The sequence below is a fragment of the Mustela nivalis genome, assembly GCF_964662115.1.
Source record: "Mustela nivalis genome assembly, chromosome: 11".
Classification (NCBI taxonomy): Eukaryota; Metazoa; Chordata; class Mammalia; order Carnivora; family Mustelidae; genus Mustela; species Mustela nivalis.
Window position 1 is genome coordinate 90,683,836 of NC_139030.1, and position 25,352 is coordinate 90,709,187.

Below are 25,352 nucleotides of genomic sequence, written 5' to 3' on the forward strand. Positions count from 1 at the left end.
GCTTAAAGGTTTCCAGGACAAACAAAAAGTGAAAGAATTTGCAAACACCAAACCAGCTCTACAGGAAATATTGAAAGGGGTCCTCTAAGTAAAGAGAAAGTCTAAAAGTAGTAGATCAGAAAGGGACAGACACAATATACAGTAACAATCACCTTACAGGCAATACAATGGCACTAAATTCATATCTCTCAATAGTTAGTGTTAATGGGCTAAATGCCCCAATCAACAGACAGGGTATTAGAATGGATAAAAAAACAAAACCCACCTATATGTTGCCTATAAGAAACTCATTTTAGACCCGAAGAAACCTCCAGATTTAAAGTGAGGGTGTGGAAAATAATTTGCCATGCTAATGGACATCAAAAGAAAGCAGGGGTGGCAATCCTTATATCAGATCAATTAGATTTTAAGCCAAAGACTATAGTAAGAGACAAGGAAGGACACTTTATCATACTCAAAGGGTCTTTCCAACAAGAAGATCTAACAATTTTAAGTATCTATGTCCCTAATGTGGGAGCAGCCAACTATATAAACCAATTAATAACAAAATCAAAGAAACACATCAACAATAATACAATAATCGTAGGGGACTTTAGCATTACGCTCACTGAAATGGACAGGTCATCCAAGCAAAATATCATCAAGGAAATAAAGGCATTAAATGACACCCTGGACCAGATGGACATCACCGATATATTCAGAACATTTCATCCCAAAGCAATAGAATACACATTCTTCTCTAGTGCACATGGAACATTCTCCAGAATAGATCACATTCTGTGTCCTAAATCAGGCCTCAACTGGTGTCAAAAGATTGGGATCATTCCCTGCATATTTTCAGACCACAATGCTCTAAAGCTAGAACTCAATCACAAGAGGAAATTTGGAAAGAATCCAAATATAGGGAGACTAAACAGCATCCTTCTAAAGAATGGATGGGTCACCAAGGAAATTACAGAAGAATTGAAAAAATTCAAGGAAACAAATGATAATGAAAACACAACAGTTCAAAATCTGTGGAACACAACAAAGGCAGCCCTGTGAGGAAAATATATAGCGGTACAAGCCTTTCTCAAGAAACAAGAAAGGTCTCAAGTACACAACCTAACCCTACACCTAAAGGAGCTGGAGAAAGAACAAGAATGAAACTCTAAACCCAGCAGGAGAAAAGAAATCATAAAGATCAGAGCAGAAATCTATGAAATAGAAATGAAAAAAAAAATAGAACAAATCAACAAAACGAGGAGATGGTTCTTTCAAAGAATTAATAAGATTGATAAGCCCCTGGCCAGACTTATCAAAAAGGAAAGATAAAGGACCCAAATAAACAAAATCATGAATGAAAGAGGAGAGATCACAACTAACACCAAAGAAATACAAAGACTTACAAGAACATACTATGAGCAATTCCACGCCAACAAATTTGACAATCTGGAAGAAATGGGTGTATTCCTAGAAACATACAAACTACCACAACTGAACCAGGAAGAAATAGAAAGCCTGAAGACCCATAACCAGTAAGGAGATTGAAACAGTCATCAAAAATCTCCAAACAAACAAAAGCCCAGGGCCAGATGGCTTCCCAGGAGAATTCTACCAAACATTTAAAGAAGAACTAATTCCTATTCTCCTGAAACTGTTCCAAAAAATAGAAATGGAAGGAAAACTTCCAAACTCATGAGGCCAGCATCACCTTGATCCCAAAACTAGACAAGGATCCCATCAAAAAAGAGAATTACAGACCAATATCCTTCATGAACACAGATGCGAAAATTCTCACCAAAATACAAGCCAATAGGATTCAACAGTGCATTAAAAGGGTTATTCACCACGACCAAGTGGGATTTATTCCAGAGCTGCAAGGTTGGTTCAACATCTGCAAATCAATCAGTATGACACAACACATTAATAAAAGAAAGAACAAGAACCATATGATACTCTCAATAGATGCTGAAAAAGCATTTGACAAAGTACAGCATCCCTTCCTGATCAAAACTCTTCAAAGTGTAGGGATAGAGGGCACATACCTCAATATTATCAAAGCCATCTATGAAAAACCCACCACAAATATCATTCTCAATGGAGAAAAAGTGAAATCATTTTTGCTAAGGTCAGGAACATGGCAGGGATGTCCATTATCACCACTGCTATTCAACATAGTACTAGAAGTCCTAGCCTCAGCAATCAGACAACAAAAGGAAATTAAAGGCATCCAAATCGACAAAGAAGTAGTCAAACTATCACTCTTCACACATGATATGATACTATATGTAGAAAACCCAAAAGACTCCACTCCAAAACTTCTAGAACTTGTACAGGAATTCAATAAAGTGTCAGGATATAAAATCAATGCACAGAAATCAGTTGCATTTCTCTACACCAACAAGACAGAAGAAAGAGGAATTAAGGAGTCAAACCCGTTTACAATTGCACCCAAAACTATAAGATACCTAGGAATAAACCTAACCAAAGGGGCTAAGAATCTATACTCAGAAAACTATAAAGTACTCATGAAAGAAATTGAGGAAGACACAAAGAAATGGAAAAATGTTCCATGCTCATGGATTGGAAGAATAAATATTGTGAAAATGTCTATGCTACCTAAAGCAACCTACATATTTAATGCAATTCCTATCAAAGTACCATCCATTTTTTTCAAAGAAATGGAACAAATAATCCTAAAACTTATATGGAACCAGAAAAGACCTGGAATAGCCAAAGGAATGTCGAAAAAGAAAGCCAAAGTTGGTGGCATCACAATTCCAGACTTCAAGCTCTATTACAAAGCTGTCATCATCAAGACAACATGGTACTGGCACAAAAACAGACACGTAGATCAATGGAACAGAATAGAGAGCCCAGAAATGGACCTTCAACTCTATGGTCAAATAATCTTCGACAAAGCAGGAAAGAATGTCCAATGGAAAAAAGACAGCCTCTTCAATAAATGGTGTTGGGAAAATTGGACAGCCACATGCAGAAAAATGAAATTGGACCATTTCCTTACACCACACATGAAAACACACTCAAAATGGATGAAGGACCTCAATGTGAGAAAGGAATCCATCAGAATCCTTGAGAACACAAGCAGCAACCTCTTTGACCTCAGCCTCAGCAACTTCTTCCTAGGAATTTCACCAAAGGCAAGGGAAGCAAGGGCAAAAATGAACTATTGTGACTTCATCAAGATCAAAAGCTTTTGCACAACAAAGGAAACAGTTAATAAAACCAAAAGACAAGTGACAGAATGGGAGAAGATATCTGCAAACGACATATCAGATAAAGGGCTAATATCCAAAATCTATAAAGAACTTAGCAAACTCAAAACCCAAAGAACAAATAATCCAACCAAGAAATGGGCAGAAGACAAGATCAGGAATTTCTGCAAAGAAGACATCCAGATGGCCAACAGACACATGAAAAAGTGCTCCATATCACTCGGCATCAGGGAAATACAAATCAAAACCACAATGAGATATCACCTCACAGCAGTCAGAATGGCTAAAATTAGCAAGTTAGGAAATGACAGATGCTGGAGATGATGCGGAGAAAGGGTAACCCTCCTACACTGTTGGTGGGAATGCAAGCTGGTGCAACCTCTCTGGAAAACAGCATGGAGGTTCCTCAAAATGTTGAAAATAGAACTACCCTATGACCCAGCAATTGTACTACTGGGTATTTACCCTAAAGATACAAACGTAGTGATTCGTAGTGTTCTATAAACACCCGAATGTTTATAGCAGCAATGTCTACAATAGCCAAACTATGGAAAGAACCTAGATGTCCATCAACAGATGAATGGATAAAGAAGAGGTGGTATATATACACAATGGAATACTATGCAGCCATCAAAAGAAATGAAATCTTCCCATTTGGGACGATGTGGATGGAACTAGAGGGTATCATGCTTAGCAAAATAAGTCAATTGGAGAAAGACAGCTATCATATGATCTCCCTGATATGAGGAAGTGGAGATGCAATATGGGGGGGCTTAAGGGGGTAGGAGAAGAATAAATGAAACAAGATGGGATTGGGAGGGAGACAAACCATAAGTGACTCTTAATCTCACAAAACAAACTGAGGCTTGCTGGGGAGAGGGGGGTTGAGAAAGGGGGATGGGGTTATGGACATTGGGGAGGGTATGTGCTATGGTGAGTGCTGTGAAGTGTGTAAACCTGACGATTCACAGACCTGTACCCCTGGGGATAAAAATACATTATAGGTTTATTTTTAAAAATTAACCAATTAATTAATTTAAAAAATAAAATAAAATAAAAGGCTGTTGTAATCCAAACTATGGTACTGACACAAAAATACACACATAGATCAATGAAAGAGCATAGAAACTTCAGAAATGAACCTATAACATGTCAATTAATCTTCCACAAAGCAGGAAAGAATATCTAATGAATATATATTTGGATATTAAAGATACTGTCTCTTGAACACACAGTTTTGGGAAAAGTGGACAGCAATGTGCAAAAGAATGAAATTGGACCTCTTTTTTACAGCATACACAAAAATAAACTCAAAATGGATGAAAGATCTAAACATGAGACCTGAAACCATAAAACTCCTAGAGGAGAACAAATGTAGTAACCTGTTTGACATCAGCCATAGCAACTTTTTTCTAGGTAGGTCTCCTGAGGCAAGGGAAACAAAAGCACAAATAAACTATTGGGACTTCATCAAAATAAAAATCTTCTGCACAGCGAAGGAAACTATCAACAAAAGTTAAAGACAATGTAGAGAATGGGAGAAGATATTTGCAAATGTTATACCTGATAAATGGTTAGTATCCAAACTATATAAAGAACTTTATGTAACTCAACACCTAAGGAACAAATAATCCAGTTTAAAAATGGGCAGAAGACATGAATAGACATTTTTCCAAAGAAGACACACAGATGGTCAATAGACACCTGAAAAGATTCTCAACATCACTGATCATCAGGGCAATGTGAATCAAAACTATAAGAAGATATCACCTCATACCTATCAGAATGGCTAATGCAACAACATAAGAAACAACAGGTGTTGGCAAAGATATGGAGGAAGGGAAACCCTCTTGTACTGCTATTGGGAATGCAAACTGTGGCAGCCACTCTGTAAAATAATATGGACGTTCCTCAAAAAGTTAAAAATACAACTATCCTATAATCCATCAATTGCACTATTTGGTATTTACCCAAAGAATACAAAAACACTAACCCAAAGGGATACATGTTTAGAGTAGCAAGATGTTTAGAGTAGCATTATCTACAATAGTCAAATTATGGAAATAGCCCAAACATCCATTTATTGATGGACATCCATCAATAATGGACAATGTGATATATAGATGCAACGGAATACTACTCAACCCTAAAAAAGTAAATCTTTCCATTTGCAACAGCATGGGTGGAGCTGGAGAATATTATGCTAAGTGAAATAGAGAAAGACAAAATACCAGACGATTTCACTTATATGTGGAATCTAAGAAATAAAACAAAGGAAGAAAGAGGAAAAAAGAGAGACTCTTAACTACAGAGATCAAACAGATAGTTACCAGACAAGAGATAGATGAAGGGATGGGTTAAATATGTGATGAAAATTAAGGAGTGCATTTTTCATGATGAGCACTGGATGTTGGATGGAAGTGTTGAATCACTATATTGTACACCTGAAAACTAGTATTACACCGTATGTTAGCTGACTGGAATTTAAATAAAAACTTTTTAAAAGTCACTCCTTAGGGCCACCTGAGTGACTCAGTGGGTTAAAGCCTCTGCCTTCGGCTCAGGACATGATCCTGGGGTCCTGGGATCGAGCCGCGCATTGGACTCTCTGCTCAGCGGGGAGCCTGCTTCCTCCAATCTCTCTCTACCTGCCTCTCTGCCTACTTGTGATCTCAGTCTGTCAAATAAATAAAAAATCTTTTTAAAAAATAACACTACTTATTCTTTTCTGAAAAAAGTATTTAATTATCAGTTTAAATCCAGTATTAAGTGATTCTAAAGATAATTAAATTTAAAAAAACAAAGATTCTGTTATAATTCACACTGAAGGATTCTAAGCAACACAGTACCTGTAGGATTGGGAGATAAACTGGTCACCACCTATAGCTTCAAAAATAGTCATTCACACTTCATTTAAGAAAAAAGGAAATTAAATATATGGACCAAAGTAATTTATATTCCATCTACTTCCAAAAAGAATTTGTTTATAAAACTGAAATATATATTTAAAACAGGATAATTCAAAATAATTACAAATAAAGGAAAATACTTACAAAATGCTTGAATATATAGTTAAAAGACAATATACTGGGTTACTTAGTTCTGATAATTGTGAAAAAGAAAGCATGTATGTTCTGGGAAACACAGATTTTATTCTTGTAATACATATGAGAAATATGTGCCACCTGTAGATCACAGCAATAGAAGAATTGGTAACTTGATGAGAAAAGTTCTTTAGTATCAGTGTTGTAATACAGAAACATTCTTCAACTGGATAGACCTTCTGAAAACCCCTGATAGAAAGCAAACAAGGGTATTCTTTTTAAGCCTAGGCTGTAGGTAAAAAATTAATGGGAATGTTTCATCTACTTCCACAATAAGTTGGTTTCAATATAATAATGTAAAATATAATTATAATGTTACACAACAGTCTTAGTTAACTGACAAAGTGCTACTGCACTGAGACTCTCATGTCCTGAAAAATGGGTGCACTGAATTCATGTGCTTACATCTCGTAAGAGGTCACAATGGAATAAATCGGCTTCTCTGTACTACAGAATTTCAAAATACAGATTCACATAAAATAACTGCAAAAAAATGTGTATTTCTTCATGAAGAACTATGTCAAAGCAATCCCTGAGGAGCAGAGACTGGAATGCTGCCAGTGGGATGAGTTTAGGTTTTCAGGCCTTTAATGGGGCATATTGTGATCAGTGGGACTTATTACTGCAAGATCAAGTCCCATATGGCATATGATGAAAGTGTCTCATCCATTCTTCCAAGTTTCTTTCTTCCCTTCTCCTCAAATGCTCAAACTCCCCCATTTTTTAACACGATCCTTTTTTGGACATGTTCTTTATTTTACTGCCAATGTTGTAGTTTGTTTTTTTGTTTTTTGGTTTTTTTTTTTTTTTTTAAGGAAAGCCCAAGTTATATCTGTTTGGAAATGTGAACAAAGCCTAACTCTTCAATACTCAATATTCCATTTTTTTAGTGTATTCTGAATATATGTATTTAATTGTATTTCCTTATAATTAAAAAGACTAATATAGTACATATGTCTAAGTAGCAGACACTCAGTTGGATCTTTTAAGGATGAAAATGTACATAGATGTCCTTTCAGACAGGAAATGATGACATACCAAGTTTATAATAAAATCAATTCTAATAATAAAAAAGTTGTCGTTTTTATCACAAGTATATAAACAATAAGTCTTAGTCCCCACAGGCTACCACCACCATCTAACCTCAACTTCACCTCCTTGCAAACAACTTTGAAGGTACAAGAAACGGTTCACATACCTTTTTGCACATAAAAATATTCAATAAATATTACTGTTATCATCACATCACTATTACTATTTAGTATAGCAGAAAAGATATACTAAATTTCTCTAACAGCTTGATTTATTTACCTAAAATAGGAGGCTTGCCAGTAGATAAATATCTTTTAATGGACAAAAAATATCAGGATACATGTTTATTAGTAACACTGTAAAACTTTATAAAAGAATTTAAACTTTCATGAACATCTATTTTGAGTCTACTAAAGTGGTCTTACTTTCAAAAACTTGATGAGTTCTATAAATGAGTTAATGTTCCATTTCTCTTATCTGAAATATAAAGCCATACAGACTAGGATTAAAAGTACTTAAAAAATAATTTTTTTGCAAATTATCTTAAGCAAAACTACAAATATGCAGCACTGCATCAGCTCCCTTTTTATACACCTTTACAGGCCTATTTGTACTTATCCCAGGAAAGAAAGCATAAGAATTGATTGAAGTAAAGACCTTAAAGTTTTCTGACCATTAAATTGGTTTTCAGGGACTTGCTTTCTATTTGCACAAATGAAGTCTACTCAGTAAAACAATTTAGATTCATTTCATGGTGATGCTTCTTTTATGACCTTCCTGCTGCCCATCCGCTTAATAAAAAGAAAATAAAAGTTGCACTAAAAAGTAAAATTTATAATATTCATATAAGCAATTAACATTTTAAACTATACAATATTTTATTAATATGGCATCTTTTTGATTTAAAAACAAATCTACTAAGATACCAGAGATTCTATTTAAGTACAATGATGTAAAACTTACTCGATGAACATTCTACTTAGATTTGTTAATCAAACAAATGTTCTTTAGAACATACTTCTTACAGGCTTTTTCTTAATGAGGTGGCAGAATGACTAATTTTCTCACTTCAGGAAACCAACATACCAAAATCTACAATTAAAGCATAAAATATTAAAATACTCGTGTTTTTATATTACAAAAGCACTGTCCCAAAGTCTCCATATTTCAAATTATGAATGTGATTTAATAGTGGGCTCTTAAAAATTATTTTTAAATGAATGCCCCCAGTAAAATAATTTTGATAAGTGAAAAGTTTTAACTAAGTATTTTAAGTGACCACTTAATAATAGATTTATTGAGTTATTTTGTTATAATTAGGCAAGAGGAAGAGTACAATCATTTTCTTGTTTATTTGCACCAAAGTAGGCCATCTTTGTCATGCATTTTTCTCATGTACAAACACAAATCAAAGTAAATTCTGGTAACAGTATTAAACAATAACCAATTATTTCATTGTTTCAAATGGATATAAATGAATTCATTTTACTCACTAATATTAATATTGGAATAATTGTTGGATAGCGAAAATGAGTTCAATCATATTTGAGGAAAACTTTCATTATATACTTAACCAAAAAAGAAAGAGATACACCCATGTTCAGAAAAAAATACCTTCTTAATTTAACAAGCAATTACCTAAACACTAAACCATAAAATTTTATAGGCCTCATTATTATCTTTATTTCCACAGTGTTTGTTTCTGAAAGTCATTAAATTAAATGGGTCTTTGGAAAAGCTGGATGCTCTTTGACCTTCTATAGAACTGAATTTTGTAAGTGAAGTTAGGGCTACTTAGTAAAGCACCTAAATTTTCCTCAATATTAATTGCTTTTTAATTTTAGTCTTTTTTATGTCCATATTTTCTGACAGAAGATTAAAAAAGTCTTTCATTATTTTTCAAATGGTACATTTTAATCTAATTAGCAATCTTGGTCAATTTTTATTTTCTGTCAAACCTTCAGTACACACTCAATAAAACTTTTCTAGTCTACATTTCTCTAACGTAGAAGCCCAGCAAAAGACAGCAATACTCTAAATGAAGTTATTAAAAATTCCATTATGAAGGGAAAATGATGTCTACTCCAAGGGAATGGTATAAAAGGGGCAAAATCATCAATTACTCTAAAAATTATGAAAAGCTTAACTAAAAAGGCAAAATGTTAATAGCACACATTCATTTAAGCCTCTCCTACTTGTCAGAGGTATGCCCTGGGGTTATGGTAATCACAGGACACTCCCATTATATGGAGCTCACAAAATAACAACAAAATATAAATTAGATAATTAGATACAAAGGTATAAATTTCAAGCTCCTTCATACGTACACAGTATTAAGTTAAGGATAATCTAAACAAATGGAGGGATATACCATGAGATAAGAGACTAAAATCTATGAATACATCAATCCTTAAAAATATATATGTATATGTAAATATACATGTACACATACACACATACATTCTTCTCAACTCAATCAAGAATTCAATGAATCAAATTCAACTCAATCTCAAACTCCCACCTATCTACAGAAATTGACAAAAGTGACTCTAAAATTTATATGGAAATACAAAGGACCCAGAATAGCCAAACTATCTTTGAAAAACAACAAAGTTATAGGACTAATGCGACCTGACTTCAAGAACTTACCAAAAGCTACAGTAATCAAGAGGGTGGTACTAAAATACAGACAAATAAATGGAACAAAACAGAGTCTAGAAATAGACCCACAATTATAGGACCAAATGATTTTCAATAAAAATTCCAAAAAAATTCAATGATGGATAAAATGTTCTTAAGAATGGTGCTAGAACAATTTTATATTCCTTTAGAAAAGAAAATTAATCTCTAGCTCCTACCTTACACCATATACAAAAATGAATGATAGATACAGGCTGAAATAAAAATTCTTAATCTTTAAAGCTTTTAGAAGAGAACAGAGACTACTACCTCCAAGACCTGGGAGTAGGCAACAGTATTTCAGACAAAATATCAAAAGCAATACTATTAAAAATAAATAATTTTTATTTTTATATTAAATTTAGTTTTATACTTTTAATATTTATGAAATATTAAAATTTTAAAATATTTTTATTTTATTTTATTTTATTTTATTTTTTTAAGATTTTTTATTTCTTTATCAGAGAGAGAGGGGGAGAGAGCGAGCACAGGCAGACAGAATGGCAGGCAGAGGCAGAGGGAGAAGCAGGTTCCTTGCTCAGCAAGGAGCCCGATGTGGGACTTGATCCCAGGACTGGGATCATGACCTGAGCCGAAGGCAGCTGCTTAACCAACTGAGCCACCCAGGCGTCCCTTTATTTTATTTTATATTAAACTTATTCAAAATATAAGACTTCTGCTCACCCAAAGACACTATAAAGAAACTATAATTATAAAATTATAAAGAGTGAAGCCATAGCTGGGAGAAAATATTCACAATGTCCTGACAAAAGATATATACCCATAATATGTACAAAACTCTTACAACTCAACAATGAGATAAAGAATCCAACCAAAAATGGGCAGGACTTACACAGAAAGTAAGAAAGATGAAAAGCCAATAAGTATACACACACACACACACATACAAATATGTTCAATATCATTAGGTATTAGAAAATGCATATCAAAACCACAACAAGCTGCTATTATACAATTAGTAAAATGGCTGAAATGAAAAACACTAACTACACTCAATGTTGGAGACAATGTAGAATAACGAGAATGCTCATAGACTGCTACTGAGAATGTAAAATGACCCAAGTAAATGTTGGAAAATGGACTGTCGATTTTTTTTTTAAGATTTTATTCATTTGTCAGAGAGAGAGAGAGAGAGAGATTGAGCACACACACAAGCAGGGGAAGCAGCAGGCAGAGGGAGAAGCGGGCTCCCCACTGAATAAGGAGCCCAATGTGGGACTTGATCCCAGGACCTTAGGATCATGACCTGAGCTCAAGGCAGCCACCCAACCAACCAAGCCAATTTCTTAAAAATACACACTTACCCTTTGGTCCAATAATTCCACTCCTAAATTTTTAACCAAAATAAAGAAGACACATTTCCACAAGAAGCTTTGTACACAAATCTTCATAGCAGAGTTATTCATTAGGAACCACAATTGCCAACAATCCAATAGAAAAAGAATAAACAAAATGTGACATACACTATATAACAGAATACTGCAAAACAATAAGGAAGAATAAATTACTGATAAATTCAAAAGTCATATATATTTTACAGAGTTTATGCTGAATGTAAAATGTCAAATACAAAGAAACATACATTCTGTGATTGCAGAGGCAGAGATGTCTAAGAAGGGACATGGAAATTTCTGGATAGAGAGAAATGTTCTACATTGAGATGGCTTATGAAAGTGACAACAATTTAACTGTTTGTCAAAATTATGCAGCTAAGTCTCATACATCCCAATATAGGTAAATTATAACTCAAAAAAAGAACTATAAAAAATAATGTATTACACTAAGGAGATTTAGGGTAGGGTGTGGTTGGGGGTACAGATGAAATTAGAATGCCAGAAAGATGGTTATGTTCATTACTCTATGATAGGTAAGTCAAGCACAATCATTGCCTTCATCAAGTTCACAAGAGTACAGAGAATATTAGTAAAGAAATAAAATATAAACTTCTGTAACTATGAATTAGTGAATGTTATGAAAGGAAAAAAGTATACTATAATATAGAATACTGGTTTAATCTTTACTGAGCACTCACCATGTGACAGACATTATGCTAAACACTTTAAAATGATTCCCCTCAAGGACCATTAATACCTTCTCCCATCCAAGTACTAACCAGGCCCGACCCTGCTTAGCTTCCGAGATCAGACGAGATCGGGCGCGTTCAGGGTGGTATGGCCGTAGACCCATTAATACCTTCTGACTTACATATGAGGAAACTAAATGGTAATTATATTATTATAGCTAATAAGGGGGAGAGAATCAAGTAGTTGCGTAGCTTTCTCCACAATACCTGACCTGGTATCAATGTTTGTCCTCAGTGAAAGTTCGAGTGGTATTAGTAATGCTGAGTTTGACAACAGCAAATACTGTCCTTTCAAGAACCTAACTGTTCCATAAAATTTTGTTTGACTTCATTATTATGCTATAACCAGTTAAGTCAACCTACAAGAAAGTTATGCAGGATATAACGTATTCCATATTTTTATCATGTCCCTCCATCCAGTCTATTTTCCAACAAAAACAAGCTCACATTATGCTTTTCTTCAAAATTATCCATTGGCCTCACATACCACTTGGGAAAAAAAGCAAAGTTCTAACATAGGACCCTACCACTTATCCCCTGGTTCCAATGACTATGGTCTCCTTACTAGCCCCATAACAAGCCAAGCTGTGCCCACCACAGGCTCTGTGTACTTCATTTCCCCTCTGCCTGGAATTCCCTTTTCCCAACTTCATATATGGCCTCCCTCAGTTTCTTCAGGTATCAGACAGGATTTCTCTCACCACCCTATATAAAACTGCACCCCATTTATCTCTGTCTTCTTTACCATGTTACTTTTCTTCCTAGAATTGGGACTGTATCAGAATAAACTATTGAGGACTGCCTTGGTGGTTCAGTCAACCCAGGTGATGCCTTCAACCCAGGTGATGATCTTGTGGTCCTGAGATGGAGCCTTGCGTTAGGCTCCCTGCTCAGCATCGAGTCTGCTTCTCCCTCTCCCTCTCCCTCTGCCCCTCCTTCTCTGCTCACGTTCACTCTCCTTCTCTCAAATAAATAAAATCTTAAAAAAAAAAAACTATTAAAACTGCATCTAAATAAAAAGCTTTTTCACAGTGAAGGAAACCATCAACCAAACAAAAAAGCAATCTACTGAATTGGAGATGATATTTGCAAATGATATATCCAGTAAGGGGTTAATATCCAAAATATATGAAGAACTTATACAACTCAACACCAATTTAAAAATAAGAGAACCTGAATAGACATTTTTCCAAGAAGTCATACAAATGGACATGTGAAAAGATGCTCTACATCACTAATCATCAAGTACATGCAAATCAAAACTATGATGAGATGTCCTCTTACACCTATCAGAATGCTAGTATGAAAAACAAAAGAGGGATGCCTGGGTGGCTCAGTTGGCTAAGCAGCTGCCTTCGGCTCAGGTCATGATCCCAGCGTCCTGGGATTGAGTCCCACATCAGGCTCCTTGCTCCGCAGGGAGCCTGCTTCTCGCTCTGACTCTACCTTCCACTCTGTCTGCCTGTGCTCGCTTTCGCTCGCGCTCTCTCTCTGACAAATAAATAAATAAAATCTTTAAAAAAAAAAAAAGAAAGAAAGAAAAGAAAAACAAAAGAAGTAACAAGTTTAGGCAAGGATGTCGAAAAAAGCAACCCTCATACACTATTGGGGTAAATGTAAATTGGTGCAACCACTGTGGAAAAGGTATGGAGGAATCTCAAAAAATAAAAAACTAAAATACCATATGATCCACTAATTGCACCACTGAGTATTTACCCAAAGAAAGTGAAAACACTAATTCAAAAAGATATACATCCCCTAGCTTACTGCAGCATTATTTATAATAGCCAATATATGGAAGCAACCTAAGTGTCCATGAACAGATGAATGGATAAGGAAGATGTCACACACACACACACACACAGGAATAATACACCACCATAAAAAAGGATGAGATGGTAACCTTTGGAACAACATAGATGGACTAAAGGGTATTCCGCAAAGCGAAATAAGTCACTCAGAGAAAGACAAACACCATATGCCATCACTCCTATGTGGAATCTAAAAAACAAAACAATGTAACAAACAAAAATCAGAATCAGACTTATAAATACAGAGAACAAATTGATGGTTGCCAGAGGCAAGAGAGGTGGGGGGAATACACAAAATGGGTGAAAGTGGGAGATGAGACTTCCAGTTATGGAATGAATAAATCATAGGAATAAAAGGCACAATATAGGGAACACAGTCAATGATGTTGTAATAGTGATGCATGGTGACAGATGATAGCCATATTTAAGGAGAGTACAGCATAACAGAAATTGAATCACTATGTTGCACATGAAAATTATATAAGTGTGTGCCAACTATACTCAAATGAAAAATTATTTAAAAAATTAATAAGGTAGCAATCCAGAGCCATGAATTAAAGCTCATTTGAGGAAATAAATACTTTTCTCTATATTCTTGTACCTAAAGATAACTGCCAATTGAAAATGAGGAAGTGAAGAAACATTTATCATGCAAATGGGTGTCAAAGAAAGCTGGAGTAGCAATATTTATATTGGACAAACCAGACTTTTTTGTTCTTACATTGTTTTTATCCTGCTTTAATATCAAGATAGTACTGGCCCTACAGAATGATTTTTATGTGTTCCCTTTATCCCATTATTTTTAAGATTTTGATTGTCATTTTTTTTCATGTTTGGTAGAATTCACCTATGAAAGCATGTGGTCTTGGACTTTTCTGTACTGGGAGATTTTTGATTCCTAATTCAATTTTCATTCTTGTTATTGTCTACGATTACCTATTTCTTAGATCCAAGATTCATGATTCAATCATGATAAAATAAAATAGCATTAAAATAGAACATATCGGAAGGAAGGTATGTGGGTAGATAGGTAAAATAGATGAAGAAGATTAAGAGTATACTTATGCAGAACACTGAGTAACAGTGTATAGAACTGCTGAATCACAATATTGTACACATGAAACTAATATAACACTGTTAACTATACTGAAATTAAAACAAAAATTAAAAATAACATTAGGAAACCATTGGGGAATATCAAAAACAGGAGCAATTCTAAATCTAAGAATTATTGAAGCAGATGTCAAGAAAATGAGAAAGTGAATTAAATTCATGATGTTGAGTTTCAAAATATGTTTAAGTGTATAATAGTAACTTTGTAAGAAATTGCATTTGGAGATCTTGTCTATTCTTTAACATGTCTGAAGTGGTCACAATAACCAAATTACAAACAAATGTTTAATTCAGAAATAAATTCTTATGGGAACTTAATTGATTACATAATCGGTCAAAAGTTACCAAAAACGGCTTTTCACATGTTTGTCTACTATGACCTTAACATTAAAACTGAGTATTAAAAAAATTTTAAAAGTAAGTAAAATTGAGTATTCAAATATATATACAATAAAAAATAATAGATAAATGAAATGAAAAATGGTCTGCATTTTATCATAAAAGTATTGTTATATTCTTCTTTTTCAAGAAAGATTATCAAACTTGGAAACCACTCTGGAAAACAGTTCAGCAGTTTTTATGGAACTACCCCATGATCCCAGGGAAATGAAATTATGTATCTACAAAAAGTCTTACATAAGAATGTCATAATTGCATCATATATAAAGCAGAAACTTGACACAACCCAAATTTCTGTCAAATGAAGTATGAATAGACAAATCATGATATATTTGCATAATGCAATACCATTTAATAATTTTAAAAACGAACTATGGATACTTACAAATCTATGGATGAATCTCAAAAATCTTAACTGAAAGGAGACAAACCAAAAAGAGTACATACTATAAGAGTCCTTTCAAAAGAACTTCAAGACTGAGTTAAACCAATAGATGGTGGTAGAAATCAGAACATTAATTGCCTAAGAAAAGGAGTACAGGAAAATTTTCTGCTGTGATGGAAATGTTTTATAATTTTGATTTGACTTAGTGACTATATGGGTATATATGTTAATTAAAACACACTGAATGTTAAACATCTGTATACGTTACAGTATATAAACTTTTTTAATTAATAGATTTTATTTTTTAGGAAAAAAATTATCAAACTGCTACTTACATTATTCCTCTCCAGTATCTAGTATATACTTTTACCTTCAAAGTAACTATAAACACTTTTTAATAGTATATTTTTCCCCCTTAAAAACATCTATGTAATGGATGTAATTTAAACATTTATTTCTAAAGCTTTTTTTAAAATCAAGGTATAATTTACTGGTAATGTTGTACCAGTTTCAGGTACACAATGATTCAATATTCAGATATAGTGCAAAATGATCACAATAATATAGTTAACATCCATCACCACACATATATATACATATATATATATATTTATCACACAAAAATACATTTTAGATAACACTTGTGGCAAGATAAAGAAAACCTCTGTTCTAAAATAGGCATTGCTTACAACAGAGAAAAAGACCATTTTTTTTAATTATAGCAATTCAAATTAAACTTAGAGTGAAATATTTCCCTTTTCACGTCTTCCTTTATGCCTCATCATTGCTGAATTTCAAAAATATTAATGAGTGATGATTAAAAAAAATCCAAGGATGATAGTCTTTAGAGATATTGATGATAATAGCTGACATTTTCAAAGCACTTTGTGATTTACACAGCTCTTTAATATAGATTGTCTCATTTAATTATCACCTCACTCCCTAGGAGTTAATAATATTATGCATAATTACTCCCAGTTTAACAATAAGAAAACTGAGTTAATAAGTAGCAGAATATTGGAAGCTAGATATTTGAACCTTAAGTTCAATACTCTTTCCATGGCAACTCTCTTCTCTAGATAAGTATTAAGCTTAGAGCTATATTATGATTTCTCTGATTTTTTTGATATATCATTAAATGCTACCAGTATAATCAGAACAACATATAACATATCTGTAAACATTGGTTATTATTAGAATATTGGTTATTATTAGAAAAGTATTTAACATCTACACTTAACTTGCTTTAAGAAACAGTCTTAACCCTGAAAAGGAAAACTTCATGGTAAAGTCTATAAAAGGAATCCCATATTTACTCTAATCCCTATTGGAAAAATATCTTCAGGGGTGCCTGGGTGGCTTAGTGGATTAAAGCCTCTGCCTTCAGCTCAGGTCATGATCCCAGGGTCCCAGGATCGAGCCCCACATTGGGCTCTGCTCAGCAGGGAGCCTGCTTTCTCCTCTCTCTCTGCCTGCTTGTGATCTCTGTCAAATAAATACATAAAATCTTTGAAAAAAAGATATTACTTATAAAAAAAAAATCTTCAAAAGTCAACTGAAAAACCTGTGTGATAAAACATTACAATGTAGAGCAAACTTATAGCATGACAAAAGTAGTTTGGTAATATTTTACAAAACTTCATTCTCCATTTTCAAAAATGTATCCAACAGAATAAAGCTCCAGAGATGTGTTTCACCAAAAGGTGTCATGAGAGCTTAATATTCACTTAATGATATAAATATTAGGCATCTTCTAAGGGTCAAGCATCTTTCCTTCAAATTTTCTATGTCAAGTAGATTAAAGCAAATAAATATTTTCCTTTCTAATCTGCTAAAGTTTAATTATATCAAATAAGATATATTTAAGAGATAATAATCATAATCATTGAAACTAAAACTGCATATTAATAAATACAGCAAATTTTATATACATTTAGAATGATTGTTTAATAAACACAAATAAGAATGAGATTTCATTTGAGTGATATCTGTTTTAATTATGGGATAATGATTTGCATAGGTAATAGTTTATATGGTTTTGATTATAGTTATTCAATATTATACTCAATAAAGAACCAGTAATCAACCAGAACTATTTAATGTCACTATGACAAAATTCATTGCAGAAAGCAGCTCTTATCTATTCAAAAGAAATTAGCAAACTCAAGCAATAATTCTAAGATCAGGAACTGAAACAGTATGCCAGGCAGCACTCTGAAAAATTTGCTGTGTCAAATTCCCAGTGCATCCATTAGGTGTCTATACAATATCACAGTGAGCATCAGGGCCAATAGCGCAAACCACTTCTGAGAAATGAAGGGAGAATAAAGAGCATGCTGGTTCTAGTAACTTACTATTCTGCAGATCATCATACACTTCTCTTTAAAATATAAAAGGAAGTTGTATAACTTGCAAAAACAATACTTCTACAAGTATAAGTACTTGTAGAAGTATACTTCTACAAGTATAAGTAATAAGGAATAAATGATCATACAAATTTTTTTTATATACTACCACCTTTTAAAAGTAGGAGTTTTAAAATTTTCACTCACTTTGCAATACAAAGTTTTGTTTCTTTACATTAAACTTTTTTTTTAAGATTTTATTTATTTATTTGACAGACAGAGATCACAAGTAGGCAGAGAGGCAGGCAGAGAGAAGAGGAGGAAGCAGGCTCCCTGTTGAGCAGAGAGCCCGATGTGGGGCTCAATCCCAGGATTCTGGGATCACGACCTGAGCCAAAGCCACCTTGGGTGGCTTTAACCCACTGAGCCACGCAAGCGCCCCTACATTAAACTTTTTTACAAAGATTAAAAATATTATGTTCTTGTATGGTAGTTCTGCTTATCGAATTTTTTGTTTTGATATAATTCTTTAACAGAAAACCACTCTTCAAGTATGTTTAATAAAAAATAATGAACAAAGAATGAACTTTCTCTACTCCATATCTAAGCACTGATTTTCCATTTAACATTTTCTTAGATGAGTAGACTCATGCCTATTCAACACATGCACATGTTTGTCTTTGCCAGAATAACAGTGTTTATCTAAATTTGTTCACCAAAAACTATGTCTTCCATTAATCAGAGAAAGAAAGATTTGGCTTCCGTTAAGCTTCTCTTCTATGCATAAATTCATGCTAGGAGATTATAAAATAATTTCCTTTGGGGAATTTTCAAACACCAAAATTCCTCTAACTAGGAATACACTAGCTCCTTCCTTCCTCTTTGACTTCTATAATTTTATTATTATTTCAGAAATTAGCTTATCCTCATAAAGGAAGAATCCACAAACCATGAAAAGATTATCAAAACCATAAGTGAGTGTATCATAACAAATTAACCATCTCCTGTATAACTTCCTACATTCCATTTTTCCTAATGGGTTGCAATTGTGAGAGTTCTGATCATCTATTCAATTAATTTGCTAGTGAAGCCTTTCACATTCTTTCCAACTAGAACTTAAATATAATTCAATTCAGAATTAAAGCTCTGGTACATTAACCATAGTTAGCTTCATTCAACTCTTCCATTTAGTCCAAAAGAAAAAAAAATATTATTTAAAAATTAACATACTCAGCTGCCTGTTTGTAGCATTTCAAGTCTTTCTTCAAATTTTTGTTCTCATTTTCTAAAAGCATATTCTGCGTGTAGACATCTGGAACATTCCCAGTATCTCTAAATTCAGTTACTCCCTTCTGTATTAACTCATACCTAGAATAAAATCAAACAAAAGGCTTTATTTTGTTTCTTTCTAATAACTTGGCTTAATTTATGTACAATTCAGAAAGTTAAGTCCTACAGGATATTAACAGAAATGAGCTGCGGTATTACTTTTGTAAACTAAAATGTCAAAATTCATAATATGTATTTACAATTTTAAAAAATAATTGCTAGGTACTAATATCATGGTACATATAACCAAACATCTCGTATATTCCAGGCACTAATCTAGACACTGGTGAAATTAACAAAGCAGTCCAAGCCCCCATATCACAGTCTACTGTGAAGAGTGATATGTTCTATGAAATAAAATAAAGCAGAATAAGAAGGATAGAGAGATTGAAGTGGAGAGTGATGGGGGCATTTGTGCTCTTTACATAGGTTGAAGACAGAAAGTATGACTTGCAAAGTGCTACTTGAGCAGAGAACTGAAAGAAATAAGGAACCAAGTCAGGGGGATATGAAGAAGGGAGCATTCTTGGTTGACAGAAAAGTAAACGCAAATATCCTTAGGAAAAAAAAGTGCATGACATGCACAATTAAAAGCAACAGCCTGTATATCTGGAGTATCTGGAACTGGAGGAAGGAAGAAAGTGGTGAGATACGGGTCAGGAAGACAGCAGGAAGCTGGAAAGAGGAATGTGACTTTACCTGAATCAGACTAAAGCCATTGGAAGGCTCTGAGAAACAAGAGATACTCTTGCTTTAAAAGGATTAGTCTGTTGGAGGGAGATGGGGGGATGGGTAGATGAAAGATGGGTATTAAGGAGGGCACTTATGATGGCACTGGGTGTTATAAGTGTTGAATCACTGAATTCTACTCCAGAAAGCCACATTAGACTGTATGTTAACTATATAAAATTTTTTTTTAAAAAAAGGGAACTTCTACTGTTAAAAATATGTATTAGTCTGACATCTGCTTGAAGAAACTGACCCTAGAGGAGCAACAGTAGAAATAGAGAGACTAGTTTGGAGGCTGTTGCTGTAGTCCAAAAGAGAGAGAATGGTGGCATGAACAAAGTTGGTAGCAGCAGAGATTATGAGAAATATGTCCCTTTTGGACATGCTGTAAAGGTGGAGCCAACTTATTGGTGGAGCCAATAGAGATTTTCCTACGAATCATCTCCCAAGTGTTGATTAATAAAAGAGGTCAAAAATGACTCCAGGGGGCACCTGGGTGGCTCAGTGGGTTAAAGCCTCTCATCAGGCTCTCTGCTCAGCGGGGAGCCTGCTTCCCCTTCTCTCTCTGCCTGTCTCTCTGCCTACTTGTGATCTCTGTCTGTCAAATAAATAAATAAAATCTTAAAAAAAAAAAAAATGACTCCAGTGTTTCTGGTGGAAACACTTACAAAGCCACTTACAAAGATGGGAATGAATGCAGCAGGAATTGGATGGTTGGAGAAATTAACGATTTGTTCAATGCAATATGTCTACTAGTCAATTAAGTGAAATGAATACTGGGTATACATGTCCAGAGCTCAGGGAAAAAGTCAGGACTTGAAATGCAAATTGGGGAATCATCAGTAAATAGATACAATTTAAAGTCACAAGACTGTAAAATGCCACCTAGGAAGTGAATGTAAAGAGAGAAATGAAGTTTTCGGATTGTTTCAAGACTGGAAGAGAAGGAAATACTACCAGAGACTAAGAATCAGAGGGGATAGTGAAGTAGTGAGTGAATATGAGAACATTGTGGCTCAGGACCCAAATAAATAAAGTTTTCCAAAAAGGAAGACATGAACAACAGTGATGAATGCTGCATACAAGATGAATAGGAGTACTAAGGATCAGTCACTGAATTTGGCAATGAGCAGCCCTGAAAAAACTTTTAAGATGATAGTTTCATTAGAGTAGGTATAAGAGTAGGAAATAAGGAAGTGGAAACATACTCGTTGAAGGAGACATGATAAAGTGGAGCCTAAAAAATCAAGATGAACTTAAAAGAGGATGTGGAATTCAGGGTGTTTTTTTGGTCTTCTACCTTTTTAAAAATATATGAAATACTGTATATCTATGCTTATAGGAATGATCCAGCAGAAAGAGAAAAAGCTTAGAGTGCAGGAAAATAGAGAGAGGACAACTGCCAAAGCAATGCCCCTGAGTAGGTAAGAGGAGCTGGGCTCCAGTAGACAACTAGAGGGTTGGCCTTAGATGACAGCATGCACAGCTCAGCCTCTGTGACATGTGAGGAGGAGGAGGCCTGAGAACAGAGGTGGCAGGTTAGTAAAGAGAGCATCAGGAGTCATAGAACTTTTATTTTCTCAGTGAATAAAGAAGCAACATCAGAAACCATTTATAGATTTGGAAATAATTATAATTTTAATTATATATATGTATATATTATATATAGCAATAAAGCTAAATAAAAAATGATACAAATGGAAAAACATTTCAGTAATAAAGTTATTAATCAAGAAATCCCTATAAACTTTGCTATAGATGACCTAAACATTTGTTTAAAAATGTTTAATTATCAGCATTTTCATATCATAAATCTTAATTTTATTAACATATTACATATTAATAATCATATGGCTGTGTTATACTTCTTATCCAATACTAAAAAAAAAGCCAAGAAAACAAAAGAACAGCAAGACAAGTTCTGCAGAATATCTAAAAGGTTAAGAAAACAGAATCAATATTAAGTAATATTTGCCATAATTTATAAAACAAATAGAGAACTATTTAATCACAAATTCACTATTATATTCATACATAGAATGTGATTTATACTTCTCTCAGAAGAAGTAAGGATTGATTAAAGTATTGGACCATAGTGCTCACTTCAGCAGCACATATACTAGACCATAAAGTTTTTCTTTTTCTTTTTTTTTTAAAGATTTTATTTATTTATTTGACAGAGAGAGATCACAAGTAGGCAGAGAGGCAGAGAGAGAGAGAGGAGGAAGCAGGCTCACTGCTGAGCAGAGAGCCCGATGCGGGACTCGATCCCAGGACCCTGAGATCATGACCTGAGCCGAAGACAGCGGCTTAACCCACTGAGCCACCCAGGCGCCCCATAAAGTTTTTCTGACCATAAAATGGGTTTTCAGCTACCTGCATTATTTAATACAGAAAAAAAATCCATAAAGAAATTATTTTGATAAGAAAAAAAGTGGTATGTAGTCCTTCTCTGAATGCTATGTAAATAAATTAATATGTGGTAAAATATATACAAATCAAGCATAATACAACATATCACATACTATATCATATATATATCTTGAAGACATTCAAAAATAATTTATCGTGAAAAATTTCTGTAGTTTATGTTAAAATATCAAAGATGACTTTAAACTCGGCAAAACTATTCTAATACTATTAGATAATTAGCAATCATAATCCACAAACTCCAGAAACACATTAATACATTTCTCAGTAAAATGAGCATTTCCTACATAAAATTTTTTGGTTTTGTTTCAGGTGTGTTTGTGTTAAAGAAATATCCTGGTCCTTTCATTTCTTCCTCTTTATTCATTCACACATAGAGTAAGACTGGAAAGTGTTCAGACAGGAAAAAAGATTGTTATGTAACTATAAGGAACAGGAAATAAAATTTACTACCAACAGACCTGCCAATAAAATTACACTGATGGTCTTCATATTTATCATAAGATCCATAAACTACTTAGAATTATATACAGAAAATACACATGTTTTTCAGGGAGAAAGTATAAAGGCTTTCATAATATTTGTCTATATACCACAAGAGTTTCAGGCCCATTGTCACAAATGGCAAATAGTGTGACAGAATTTCAGTAAACATATCAACAGCATCATAAGAGTAAGGGTTATTTTTCCTTCCTGATGGCACACAAGGTATAGGATATAAAAGACAGGAAAACAGTCACCTAGATAATAACAAATATCAAATGAGAATTCTTCCTCCAAGTTGTCAGGGACAGTTAGGGAAAATACGTCAGCAACGAAGACAAAATTCTGGTAGCTACTGCTAATGCACAGTGCAGACTTTTTTGTAGTTCATAGAAAAAATTCCTAATACATTCACACACATACACACAATCTTTTTTGTTTGGTTTGGTTTTGATTTTGGTTTTTGTGAACAGACAGAAAATAGTTTGGAATTGCAAAAAAGGGGGGGAAAAAAGCTTTCTGGTCTATATGTTCTCCACTGTGAGTGACTAACTTCGCTATTACAGCATGAAAGCAGCCACAGACAATACCTAAAAGAAAGGTTACAGCTATGTGCCAACAAAATTTTATTTATAAAACAGAGGCAGGTCAGATTTGTTTGCTGACCTTAGATTTAAAGAATTTACTGCAATCATTTTTGAAGATTGAAAGATAACAAGTCCAATTTTATTGCCCAGCTTTTTCATTACTTTGAGGTTTTTGTTTTACAAACTAACAATGGGGAAAACTTGTCAACTTTTGTAAGATTAAATGAATTCACAGCAATGAATATTATAAATGTTTTTCTCCATAAGAAAAAAATGAAAAAAAATTTATTTAATATTCCTATAATCCTACTATGCAGAATAAGTGTTTCTGACCAAAGTAAAGAAATGTTTCATGTGAAATTAAAATATTCAATACTGTGTAATCTAATTCCAAACAGTTTGTAAGTTTATTACAAACTGGCACCTAGGAATAAGAATACAATTATTTGAACCACAGTATTACTAAACCCATATATAAAGAATATATGAATTTTACTTTAATATTATTGGAATACACTAAGTGGCATGCTTATATAGGGAGGGATTCTATAAGTCCTAATACCATTGTAGTTTCCTGAAATATCATCTCAACCCAAACTGCTAAATCTAAAAGGATAATATGATCCAACGAGTGCTTAATTGTTAAAAGTACACTTGGTTCCAGATTTCTCGATGGAAATCATTTCACACTTTGGACTGGACAAACATGTAGGTACTATATGTCCTAACATGTCTTCTTAGAAGAAAAAAGGAACTGAGCCACACTAATTTCTCATTTCATTAGTACTGTAAGTCAATTATCTACCTACTTTCACAAAAATGTATTTTCTAATACATTTGTAATTATTTCCTACGGACATTTTTATAAAAATCATTCACACAATTTCCAAATTTAATAGGAACACTATTATTTTTCTACCACCAAACTTGCTTTTTTTCCTAAATTGTATTAATGAAAAACGGTTCTGATCATTAAATTTATTAACTTTAGATATGGAACTTGAAGTAATAAAACTGATTTCTTCTATGTACGTGGTCTCAGTAGATGAGAACCAAAAAAAGCAGCAAATAAAAATTGCATCACAGGAGGATTAGTAGAAATTACAAATTGCTTCTTATATTTAAAAGTAGGATTTAGTCCCAAAACACTATGAACATCTTTCTATATCTTAGTATTCCCTTTCCATGACATGGAATGGCTTTTAAAATGGCTCAAACATATTTTTATATCCAATTACTTAATAATATTTCTTTAAAGAATGTTGGGCCTCTGAAAACATTCCTGGTGACATTATTGCTATAGTAAAGGAATAAAGACAGCATGCCTGCTGATTTTCATAACCAATAAGTTATTAAAATTTTCATTATAACAAGAAAATCTGTGTTTAGATAGCTTTGAAAATATAATTCTTCTTATTTCTAAATGGAGAAATATTTACAGAAAAAGAATCAATCAGTTGCGTGATAGAGAAAGGCAGGCCATTACACACTAGAAGTAAAACAAATAAAGTAGTACTCTTGGTAGAATGTCTTAATGCAGGAAATATTACCCTTAATAATTATGCAGAATATATTAGAAAAGTATTTCATTAAAGAGCTTTGTA

The 25,352-nt window shown here is 33.5% G+C and overlaps 1 protein-coding gene across 3 annotated transcripts in view; it reads right to left on the reverse strand.

Moving 5' to 3' along the window:
• The window catches only part of SPAG16 (sperm associated antigen 16), a 1,051,960-nt gene that overhangs the window by 1,012,106 nt on the left and 14,502 nt on the right, over window positions 1–25,352 (reverse strand). For 2 of the 3 annotated variants that reach the window (XM_082691165.1, XM_082691167.1), the window contains exon 5: window positions 19,421–19,558. The exons of the other annotated variant lie outside the window; for it this stretch is intronic. In XM_082691165.1, coding sequence (XP_082547291.1) covers window positions 19,421–19,558 — 138 coding nt within the window. The remainder of the gene's footprint in view (window positions 1–19,420; window positions 19,559–25,352) is intronic. 3 annotated transcript variants of the gene reach the window in all.